At 40.1% G+C, this 13,095-nt stretch overlaps 1 protein-coding gene across 4 annotated transcripts in view; it reads right to left on the minus strand.

Annotated features, from left to right (window-relative positions):
• grm6b (glutamate receptor, metabotropic 6b) overlaps positions 1–13,095 on the minus strand; it is an 87,517-nt gene that overhangs the window by 20,693 nt on the left and 53,729 nt on the right. For all 4 annotated transcript variants that reach the window (XM_061874811.1, XM_061874814.1, XM_061874813.1 and 1 more), the window contains 2 exons: positions 11,116–11,255; positions 3,619–4,242 (listed from right to left, as the gene is read on the minus strand). In XM_061874811.1, the coding sequence (XP_061730795.1) occupies positions 3,619–4,242; positions 11,116–11,255 (764 nt within the window). The remainder of the gene's footprint in view (positions 1–3,618; positions 4,243–11,115; positions 11,256–13,095) is intronic.

The following is a 13,095-nucleotide window of genomic DNA, read 5'->3' on the forward strand; positions in this document are numbered from 1 at the left end:
GCCCTGATATGTCAAACGGCATTAATAAATCATGTTCTTTTCAAATACCTCTATAACTGATAACAGTAGTTCAGGGTATGCTAATTTCAAAATTCCGAAATCTTGTTATTGTTTTCATTTCGATGTCCCGCCCTCTACAGTTTGACCAATTAAAAAGTCTGTGAGTGTGTCACATTCAGGTTGCCAGTTAAAGGCCTACTGAATTTCCCCCAGGGATCAATAAAGTACTTTCTATTCTATTCTAAATGAGATTTTCTTATTTAAACGGGGATAGCAGGTCCATTCTATGTGTCATACTTGATCATTTTGCGATATTGCCATATTTTTGCTGAAAGGATTTAATAGAGAACATCGACGATAAAGTTCGCAACATTTGTTGATAAAAAAGCCTTGTCTTTACCGGAAGTAGCAGACGATGACGTCACAAGGGTGAGGGCTCCTCACATTGTTTTTAATGGGAGCCTCCAACAAAAAGAGCTATTCGGACCGAGAAAACTAAAATTTCCCCATTAATTTGAGCGAGGATGAAAGATTTGTGGATGATGATATTGATAGTGAAGGACTAGAAAAAAAAATAATAATAAAAATAAAGTTAAAAAATAAAAAGGCGATTGCATTGGGACGGATTTGGATGTTTTCAGACACATTTACTAGGATAATTCTGGGAAATACCTTATCTTTCTATTGTGTTGCTAGTGTTTCAGTGAGATTAGATAGTACCTGATAGTCGGAGGGCTGTGTTCACGGGTGTCTTGAGGCCAGTGTCTGAGGGAAGTCGATGGCAGATACAAGGACGGCAAAAACTCCACAGATCTCCGGTAAGAGGCGACTTTTTAACACAATTTTCTCACTGAAACCTCACGCTTGACCACTCTGATCCATAGTAAAGCTTCACCTCCGGGAATTTTAAACAAGGAATCACCATGTGTTTGAGTGACTAAAGGCTAAAGCTTCCCAACTCCATCTTTCTACTTTGACTTTATTATTAATTGAACAAATTACAAAAGATTCAGCAGCACAGATGTCCAGAATACTGTTTAATTGCGCGATGAAAAGAGACAACTTTTAGCCGCAAATAGTGCTGTGCTAATATTTCCTGACAGTCCGTGACGTCACGCGCACGCGTCATCATTCCGCGGCGTTTTCAACAAGAAACTCCGCAGGAAATTTAAAATTGCAATTTAGTCAACTAAAAAGACCGTATTGGCATGTTTTGCAATGTTAATATTTCATCATTGATATATAAACTATCAGACTGCGTGGTCAGGCGTAGTGGGTTTCAGTAGGCCTTTAAGCACCGCCCTGTTCGTCTGGCTAGTGCCACTGATAAAGTTACTCAACAGGTCCGACCTTCATAAATCTACAAGGCGTTGCTACGATTCTAAACTTCTTCATGACAAAGCCAGGAAAAAACGAGAATTGGTATCGGTGATGCCTTCGAAAGATGGAGACGACTGAAGGCGGAGAATATTTTTTCATCTGTCACCAAACTTGCTTATTTCCTCCTTTATAGGTAAGTCATGCATTTACGTTTTCTTATTACTTGTAATAAATATAAATGGACATTTCATATGTAAACTATATGGTCCAATATAGTCTATGACCTTGTCTAACAAAGCTAGTATGTTCGTGCAACAAATGCTTAGTGTGATGGTGCATACAGTAGCTCTTAGTGTAATGCGTTAGCAATGACACGTTGACATACAGGCTAACGGGAGAGAAATATTCCCGTTAGATTCTATGTCGATGTATATTCGAACTGACAGGGCAAAAATATATTTTTCGACAAATAAAACCTATGTGTATATGGGTATTGTCAGTTCCTATTTCATTCCCAATATGCTGATACGCTGAGGAAATGAGTTTCAACATTAGCAAGGCTGTCATCATGGCAATGTAAAAAGTATGAAGACAGCCAAATCACATGATAAAATAATTTCTCATTTGTGTAGCCTATAGACATACCTTGGTAAAATGTCTCCTCTTTAGTTTTGGGCGTACAGTATTAGGCTGCTAAGCATGCTTTACCTATTTTCACCAGTACGACCATTGCTAGCGTTGGTTGTAGTTTGTTTTAGTCTTTGTTTTCTGATAGCACTGACATTAACTATATGATTGCCATTTGTTGTTTTATTGTACGAAGGCATGACCTACTTCTTCCTGAAAATAGCCCATTTTCTGTGTAAAATGTGTTGGTTACAGATTTGTTGTTGACAAAACGCTTGTCTATTTAGCTATTATGGTCCCAGCACCTCAACCCATATTAAAAGGCAGTGCAAGTTTGAAGTTCCTTGGAGTAGTCCAGTCGATGGAGCTGGATTCGGCTGAGTATCTGGCAACCAAAGATAGGGAGAGAGGGAGGGGACTACATAATTTTGATTGCAGTACCATTTCTGGCCACATTATTATCATCCATCCATCCATTTCCTACCGCTTATTCCCTTTGGAGTCGCAGGGGGCGCTGGAGCCGATCTCAGCTACAATCAGGCGTAAGGCGGGGTACACCCTGGACAAGTCGCCACCTCATCGCAGGGCCAAAACAGATAGACAGACAACATTCACACTCACATTCACACACTAGGGCTAATTTAGTGTTGCCAATCAACCTATCCCCAGGTGCATGTCTTTGGAAGTGGGAGGAAGCCGGGGTACCTGGAGGGAACCCACGCAGTCACAGGTAGGACATGCAAACTCCACACAGAAAGATCCCGAGCCCGGGATTGAACTCAGGACCTTCGTATCTTATCTATCTTGTCTTTTAACAAAAAACAAGGAAGTCACAATCTGCGTTCAATGAATGGTCTGCAATTTGTCATCCCCTAAGTAAAAACTGAATTGGGCAAGAAAGCATTTAGGTTTTCAGCACCGAAGGCTTGGAATAACCTACAATCGAATATTGAACTTCACGGTGGCAGAGGGGTTAGTGCGTCTGCCTCACAATACGAAGGTCCTGCAGTCCTGGGTTCAATCCCAGGCTCGGGATCTTTCTGTGTGGAGTTTGCATGTTCTCCCCGTGACTGCGTGGGTTCCCTCCAGGTACTCCGGCTTCCTCACACTTCCAAAGACATGCACCTGGGGATAGGTTGATTGGCAACACTAAATTGGCCCTAGTGTGTGAATGTGAGTGTGAATGTTGTCTGTCTATCTGTGTTGGCCCTGCGATGAGGGGGCGACTTGTCCAGGGTGTACACCGCCTTCCGCCCGATTGTAGCTGAGATAGGCGCCAGCGCGCCCCGCGACCCAAAAAGGGAATAAGCGGTAAAAAATGGATGGATAGATTGAATATTCAACTTCTAACCCTTGTTACATTGAATGAGTTTAAAGCTTCTGTGAACGGATTGCAGTTTACCTTGTCTGTATGCACATGTGTGATGTGAGCAAGTTTTAATGTTGTAAATGTGATGTTTTAGGTATTGTTTACTGTTTTTATTGTAACCTTGCTGCTGCCCTTTTGGCCAGGTCTCCCTTGGAAAAGAGATCTTTGATCTCGATGGGATTATTACCTGGTTAAATAAAGGCTAAATAAATAAAATGTGAGGCAGACGCGCTAACCCCTCTTCCACTGTGCTATCCCATTATTAACATATGGCTCTTTTTAGTAAAGAAGCACACACTCACCTGCACTGAGATGAGTATGAAGGTGATAATAAGTTGAGAAGTAGGACTGATGAACTTGGGGGGAGTGACCGACTTTTTGCCTTGCTCAAAGATGCGATAAATCCGGTTGGTTTTGGTCAGCATGGCGGCGTAGCTGATGCACATGCCGAGCCCAAGAAGCAACCTGCGGAAGGCGCACACGGCCACGCTGGGCTCGGCAATCATGAGGAAGGTAATGAGGTAGATGAGGAAGATGCCCGTCAGCAGCACGTAGCTGAGCTCTCTGCCCGAGGCTCGAACAATGGGTGTGTCATTGAAGCGGACGAATGTGGCAATAACCCCCGTGGTGGCCAGGATGCCAAGGATTGCCAGGAAGACAGGGATTATGGCCCAAGGAGAGCTCCACTCCAGCTTGATGATGGGCGTGGGCCGGCATCCTGTACGGTTCTTAAAGGGTCTCATATCGAAGGGGCACATGTCACAGCTGAACTCGTCCAGCAGATACTGGTAGCCGTCACAGAGCTCACAGTGCCAGCAGCAGGGAACTCCCTTCACCATCTTTTTCCTCTCACCAGACTCGCAGGGGAAGCTGCATACGGACTCTGGGATCCTGCGCTCACCACCTGACCACTGCATCTCCTCTGGCTGGGATAGAAAAACTTGCTGTTAAAGAATTCCAACTACAGTTCGTTAGCTCAAGAAATGTTCTGCTAAAATGTTGAATTTGTCGTTGAGATTTGTACCAATAGCCAGGGGCGTCGAAAGGGAAAAATTGGAATGTTTACCGGGACCCCAAGCACTTAAATATGTAAGTTGTATAAAAAAAACACATCATAAATAATTAAGATAAAATATGTATGTGAAAAAAAACGAAAAAAAAAACACTAAATCTTCCAGTGGCTGCAAAGGAGAAAGTTATGTACAACTTTCACTTTTGCATCCCATTGCTCATAACTGTGGTGCATTCAAGGACCCCCAATTAAGGTTAAAAATAGGGCTGGGTGATATGGCCTTCTTTAATATCTCAATATTTTTATGTCATATCACGATACACGATATATATCTTGATATTTTGCCTTAGCCTTGAATTAACACTTGATGCATATAATCACATCAGTATGATGATTCTATGTGTCTACTTTAACACATTCGTGTTCATACTGCATTACTATATGCTCATTTTAAACTTTCATGCAGAAAGGGAAATCACAACTAAGACAATTGACCAAAACTGTATTTATTAAACAGTTATTATTTCAAAACAGAAAGTGCAAGATTGTCAGAGACATTTTAGCCCTGCGATGAGGTGGCGACTTGTCCAGGGTGTACCCCGCCTCCCGTCTGATTGTAGTTGAAATAGGCGCCAGTGCCCCCGCAACCCCAAAAGGGAATAAGCGGTAGAAAATGGATGGATGGATGGAAGTGCAAGATTGTCAGAGACATTTTAAAACAAGCTATGAGTGCACTTTTGTGCATGATGTCACTAAGATGACATATCAAAGCAACACTAAATTAAAGTGTACTTTTTGTACAAAACGGCACTACAATAGTTAAAAACAAATGAATTGCACTTTTGTGCATGATGTCTCAAAATATATTTAAATAACTGTCAAATAAAAATGTGGTAGGTTACTGCGGACGTTATCTCCTCATGTTGTTCACTATTTTTTTCATATGGTGTTGATGTGGAAATATTTGCCTCGGCATTTTGTTGGTGTGGCACCAAATGGAGATGTTGACATGCGGAGTATGCACTCTTCATTCTCGAGCAGGTGACTTTTCAAATGATGTTACACATCAGCAGTAATGCTACTATTTGTAGCAACAAATTACGGTTGTCTGTTCGACATATTCCCACTTGAAGCCAAACCACCGCCAGACGATGGCTGTTTTTCCTGGGAATTAATTCTTCCTTCATTTTTTACCAAATTGGCGCTTTCTTTCTCTTGTATTACCACTCGCAACACAGCTAACGTTACCCATGCTGCTACCTCTCTGCTCCGCAGGGCGCATACGTATGTGACGTATGTAAGGTGCGCTTGCTGTCTGTGAGAAGGAGACACAAGAAAGAGTGGGAAGAGCATGTAGTGTAATGCCAGCAGCTAAAAGCAACTGCGTGAGAACGTATACTTGAATATCACGATATAGTCATTTTTTATATCGCACAGAGACAAACCCGCGATATATTGAGTATATCGATATATCATCCAGCCCTAGTTAGAAACTTTAAAATATGATTAGAACACCCATGCCAGGTGGTTTTCACCTGAGCAAATACATTCATGTGATTTGCATTATGCTGCGTTTATCTGAGTGTCATGGATCTCTGGGTAGCTTCAGCATTTTCTGTGGGTGTTTTCCTAATCCAAAGCAAGCACATTTTTGGGTGATTTTCACCCAGCAGTAGTAATAGAAGGTAAAGTCTGTTTTGGGTGGATTTTACCCAGGGGAAGTGTTAGTATATAAAATCAGGCGATCTTGCACCCTTCAAGGTTGACAACATTCAAGACTGCCACATTTACTTTGCATTCTTCAACTACAGCTGCTCCTGGGGCAGAGTTAGTGTCTCTGGCATCCCAGCAAGTAAATAATGCTAGCTAAGGTTTGTACTAGGGCTGAGGGATATATGGATATACTCAATATATCAATATACTTGATACATCGCAGGTTTGTCTCTGTGCAATATAGAAAATGACTATATCGCTATATTCGAGTATACGTTCTCATGCAGTTAATTTTAGCTGCTGGCATTACACTACAGGCTCTTCTTCACTCTTTCTTGTGTCTCCTTCTCACAGACAGCAAGAGCACCTTCTTACATACGTCACATACGTATACGCCCTCACGGAGTAAAGAGGTAGCGGCATGGGTAACTTTAGCTATGGTGCGAGTGGTAATACGAGAGAAAGAAGGTGCGGATCTGGTAACAAATGAAGGAAGAATTAATTCACAAGAAAAACAGCAGGGGGTCCATCGTCTGGCGGTGGTTTGGCTTCAAGCGAGAATATGTCAAACATCCATCCATCCATTTGCTACCGCTTATTCCCTTTCGGGGTCGCGGGGGGCGCTGGCGCCTATCTCAGCTACAATCGGGCGGAAGGCGGGGTACACCCTGGACAAGTCGCCACCTCATCGCAGGGCAATATGTCAAACAGACAACCGTAATTTGTCAAGTGTGAGGCAAAAACGTTGCTACAAAAAGTAGCATTACTGCTAATATGTGGCATCATTTGAAAAGTCACCTACTGGAGAATGAAGAGTGATTACTTTGCATGTCAACATCTCCATTCGGTGCCACACCAACAAAATGCCGATGCAACCATTTCCACATCAACACCGTATGGAAAAAATTGTCAACAACATAAGGAGGTCATGTCCGCAGTAATCTACCACATAGCGATTTGATTTCCTATTAAGCAGCTCATATTTATTTGACCGTTATTAAAATATCTTGTGAGACATCATGCACAAAAGTGCACTTTATTTGTTTTTAACTATTGTAGTGGTAACATGCACTTTAATTTAGTGTTGTTTTGATATATCATCTTAGTGACATCATGCACAAAAGTGCACTCATAGCTTGTTTTAAAATGTCTCTGACAATCTTGCACTTTCTGTTTTGAAATGACATGAATGTTTGTGCCACTGCTTAATAACTGTTTAATAAATACAGTTTTGGTCAATTGACTTAGTTGGGATTACTCTCTCTGCATGAAAGTTTAAAATGAGCATATATTAATGGAGTATTAACAAGAATGTGTTAAAGTAGACACATATAAACATCATACTGGTGTGATTATATGCATCAAGTGTTAATTTAAGGCTAAGGCAAAATATTGAGACATATATCGTGTACCTAGATATGACCTAAAAATTCTGAGATATTAAAAAAAGGCCATATCACACAGCCCTAGTTTGTACTCCTGCCAATGAGGTACAAATACCATGCGCATCATTTGCATTCCTAGTATGATGTTCATTTAATATTCCATAAAATCTTTTTATTATTTTCAAATTGTATCCTGATTAAAAAGTGTATCTTCCAGTTCATGGCTATTAAAACTCATACTTTCCGAGGACATACATTTCTTTACAGCATGTTTTAAAGAGATGACATGTATCTATTATATTGATCAACTATTTCATTGAACAATCACATTTCTAAATATAAACATCCCAATGACACTGCAAACTTGTATTCTTGGTTATCTGCATCAATTCAGTTAAGTGTCATTAAAGAATAAAAAGGCATTTATTCAAATATGCATGATAACAAAAACTGTAATCTTAAAAAAATGGATAGATGTCGGTAGTCCAACTCATACTGACTGGTATACACAAGCTATGGAGATGATATCAGTAGAAAAAAATGCATTTAGTTTAGATAATGATAAGTCATATACTGGAATAAGGGATCCATTATTTAAATTTGTTTTAACTATTAAATGAACCTAATATATGACCTATTTTTATTCTTGTGCTTAATATTGGACACAATGTGTTGTCAATGTGACACTATTGTTAATTGTTTTTTATTATCTTTTATTAAATGGCTATGATGAAAATGTAAATGAGGGATTTTCAATCACTGTTATGTTGGAATCCCTATTAATATTGATACTGTTGTTGATATTATTCATTTTGTTTACTACTTTGGAATTTTTTGTGTGTCCTCTCAATTAGGCAATTCGGAATATTGCTGAGCCGGGTTTGGTTTGGAATTGGACCATTGTATTACTGTGTATTATTTTGTTGGACCGATTAAAATAAAAAATACACACACATATATATATATATATATATATATATATATATATATATATATATATATATATATATATCCATCCATCCATCCATCCATTTTCTACCGCTTATTCCCTTTTTTGGGGTCGCGGGGGGCGCTGGCGCCTATCTCAGCTACAATCGGGCGGAAGGCGGGGTACACCCTGGACAAGTCGCCACCTCATCACAGGGCCAACACAGATAGACAGACAACATTCACACTCACATTCACACACTAGGGCCAATTTAGTGTTGCCAATCAACCTATCCCCAGGTGCATGTCTTTGGAGGTGGGAGGAAGCCGGAGTACCCGGAGGGAACCCACGCATTCAAACTCCACACAGAAAGATCCTGAGCCTGGATTTGAACCCACGACTGCAGGACCTTCGTATTGTGAGGCAGACGCACTAACCGCCTCTGCCACCGTGAAGCCTATATATATATATATATATATATATATATATATATATATATATATATATATATATATATATATATATATATATATATATATATATATATATATATATATATATATATATATATATATATATATACACACACACACACACACACACACACACACACGTTTTCCAGCCTTCAATGTAAGTTGTTACAATCTGACTACTGTAGGGACCTTCGTATTGTGAGGCAGACGCACTAACCGCCTCTGCCACCGTGAAGCCTATATATATATATATATATATATGTATATATATATATATATATATATATATATATATATATATATACATATACACACACATTTTCCAGCCTTCAATGTAAGTTGTTACAATCTGACTACTGTAGGCCGTAGTTGGCACCAAAATAAACAAATAAGATCCATTTCTGTCACTCAACACACGTGGGAACCGAATGTTCTCCATATTCTCCGCTTACATCCAGCCTCCCAGCCAATCAAACACGCATGACACATGTGAACAAAGACAAACATTGGCAGAGAAAGCTGCACGTAACCATGATGCCTTCAATGTCATGGGAAACTACAACATCTGTTAAACATTGAATAAACTACATGTCGAACATAATATAACCCAGTCCGTTACAATATGAATAGAAATCTAAAAATATAAACTACTATCCAAAATATGTTATCAACCGATGACAAAAGAATGAAAGGAGATACAAATTAAGTCAATACCGTATTTCCTTTAATTGCCACCGGGGCGCTAATTAATTTACAACCTCTTCTCACTCCTGCGCTTACCAAAGGCATGCGGTAAAAATAAGCATGCGCTGATTATTTTAAAACCTTTTCTCACTACGGCACTTACCAAAGGCATGCAGTAAAAATTTGAGTGTGATGTAAGGATACCATCATGAAAAGCACATTTAATTAAAAAAACGTTATTAGGATCGAACCTTTACTTATAAATGAAATCCATGCCAGCTCCTTCTGATCAAAAGCATCGATAACTTGTTTATAGACGTCTTCCTTATCTTTCTTCAGTTTTAAAAGTCTCTCTGTCTCAATGGAGATCTTCCTTTATTACTTCCTGCTTTGATTGAAAGTCCAGTTTAGAAAACTGCTATCAGACCGCTGCTATCAGTTACCTCGGCTCCTCAAGTGCAGGGACAGAATTATCCTCGGACAACTCCCCCTTCCGTTCTGCTCCGTGGGTGATCTCTTTATCCCACCGCTGCCACCAGGAAGTGTTATTGTATAAATAATGTAGTGGGTATTTAGGACTGGAACATGCTTTATTCCAGCCCGGTTGTTTTAGCCAGCATAGGAAGTGGTGTTACATCCTAATAGGTCCGTTGTGCACCCCCTGCGTCATATCCGTTCCCAGTACATATCACATCACTCGTTGTCACTTCTTCTGAAGCCGTGTAGTCGCAAGAAAGATCACTAGCGCCCTCTACCACCAGGGGGCAGGAGTCATTTAATGACTCATATTTGACACACGCAGTTACGGTATATTAATAAAACATAGCTGCTTACTGTTCTTTTTAGCATACTCAATAGCTTGGACCTTAAATCCTACTGAATAGCTCTTAATCTTCTTCCCTTTATGCGATTTCAAATTGAAATCAGCCTCCTCCATTTTGAAAAGGATGACAGGGGAAATGTCACTCGTGACGTCAGGAGTTTGACCCAGTGGTAATACTAAGCATGTGCTAATTATTTCGCGAAGCGAGTTTGACCCGGCAGTAAATCAAGGCAGGCGCATACTATATACCCGGCGGCAATTCAAGGAAATACGGTAATTTAAAAAAAAAATGTGCAAGTGCTACTGGGTAGCAATTGCAAACGTACCTGACATTTAGGTACAGCATAGTTTTATTTAACTTTTAAGTACATTTCCATTTAATCTTTAAAAATAATATTTTTACATTTATTTTAGTACAGTGTTTGTTTAACTTTTATGTGCAATCATTTGATTTTATTCACTATTTAAGTACAGTGTTTTATTTTCCTATATTCAAACAGTGTTACCGTTCAAACTGTTTATAATGTTACAGTGGCCAAAGTTATTAAATATACTTGTTAAATAAAACCTCTGCCTTGTTTTTAATGAATACCTAGGCCTAGTATGCTACATTTTTAAAATGTCGGTCATTATGGTGGTACTTGGAGAGCCAAGTGTTTTCTGAGGTGGAACTTGGTGGAAAAAGATCTAAAACCACTGTAATACAAACAACTCAAACAACCACAAACAGATTACAGCCCTCTATGGTGGTGGTGGACTTTCTATAAAAACAAATATTTACATTGAGCCTGAGGTGGTTCGTCCATTGGCCGATAACCTTATAGCCAGGGTAGCTGACGTTGGAAAGCTGGTACTGGAAGATGTCGTAACGTCCAGGAGCGTCTCCATTCTCATTGAACATCACACCAGTTCCAGCACTTCCTGTTTGACGGAGACAGAATTTTAATGGCCGAGTGTCATCTGACACGACACACAATCTCTTAAAGGGGAACATTATCACCAGACCTATGTAAGCGTCAATATATACCTTGATGTTGCAGAAAAAAAGACCATACGTTTTTTTAACCGATTTCCGAATTCCAAAAGGGTGAATTTGGCAATTTAAACACCTTTCAATTGTTCGCTGTCGGAGCAATAACCTTTCACCCGTGACGTCACAACAGGAAGCAATCCGCCATTTTCTCAAACACATTACACACACCAAGTCAAATCAGCTCTGTTATTTTCCATTTTTTCGACTGTTTTCCATACCTTTGAGACATTAAGCCTCGTCGGTGTGTTGTCGGAGGGTGTAACAACACGAACAGGGACGGATTAAAGTTGACTTACGTGGAGTGTGCTAATCAGACATATCAATGGTCATGGCATGCTAATCGATGCTAACATGCTATTTAGGCTAGCTGTATGTACATATTGCATCATTATGCCTCATTTGTAGCTATATTTGCATCCAGCCTTTCCCTCCACCCACATTTAATGCCAAACAAACACATACCAATCGACAGATTCAAGTTGCACCAGTGGTCAAAAGATGCGAAAGTCCCTCGTTTGTTCTGTTCTGTCGTAGCATCGCTACCGACGATAGCGATGCTATGACAGAGATGTGTGGATATTCTGCGACATTCGAAGCAGATGCATTTCCAACGATAAAGTCAACGAAATCACAAAGGTGAGTTTTGTTGATGTTATTGACTTATGTGCTAATCAGACATATTTGCGCACGGCAAGACTGCAAGCTAATCGATGCTAACATGCTATTTAGGCTAAATGTATGTTTGTAGCTATATTTGCATCCAGCATTTCCCTCCATCCACATTTAATGCCCAACAAACACATACCAATCGACGGATTCAAGTTGCACCAGTTGTCAAAAGATGCAATCGTTGGTTAGAAGGAGATCGCCGAATCCGTCCTCGTTGCCGTTTGTCTGTCGTGATGTGGCTCAATAGCTTCAGTTTCTTCTTCAATTTTGTTTTCGCTATCTGCCTCCACACTCCAACCATCCGTTTCAATACATGCGTAATCTGTTAAATAGCTTAAGCCGCTGAAATTCGAGTCTGAATCCGAGCTAATGTCGCTATATCTTTCTGTTTTATCCGCCATGTTTGTTGGTATTGGCATCACGCAGTGACGTCACAGGAAAATGGACGGGTGGATATAGTGATGGTGAAAATCAGGCACTTTGAAACAGTTTTTCGGGATATTGCGTGATGGGTAAAATTTTGAAAAAAAACTTCAAAAAATAAAATAAGCCACTGGGAACTGATTTTTATTGGTTTTAACCCTTCTGAAATTGTGATAATGTTCCCCTTTAAAATCCACACTCCCATTTTGTGGAGCCCACCCACACGCACATTGAATGCAGCTTGTGCTTGCTTTTGTAACTCTTGTGCTGTACTGTGAAAGCTAAGTGCAGCATGCATGCTCTTTAGTAAAGGCTGTCCTGCACTTGAATGGTCTTTCAGTGCACTCTGCTCTGTTGCCCTAACGTGATTGGATGTTTCTCTTAGTTCCCTGCAGGCCAACAATCGGAAAAATTCTTCAGACAAGCCAGGGTCGTCCAGCATCTGGCAAGTGGTAAATATGCTTTCATAGAACACATTTTTCTCCCCCCGTTTTTGCAAAATTGTGACTTTTTCATGAAAGATGAGGATAAAAAGAGTGAGGAGAGTGTCAGTGGAGAAGCAAGGAGGCAGCCTGCGGCGAGGAGACATGTTTTGAAGGGATGTACCGAACTAGTCTTCTTGCTCAGTACATTAGT

This window comes from Nerophis ophidion, linkage group LG16 (genome assembly GCF_033978795.1).
Source record: "Nerophis ophidion isolate RoL-2023_Sa linkage group LG16, RoL_Noph_v1.0, whole genome shotgun sequence".
In the NCBI taxonomy this organism is placed as follows: Eukaryota; Metazoa; Chordata; class Actinopteri; order Syngnathiformes; family Syngnathidae; genus Nerophis; species Nerophis ophidion.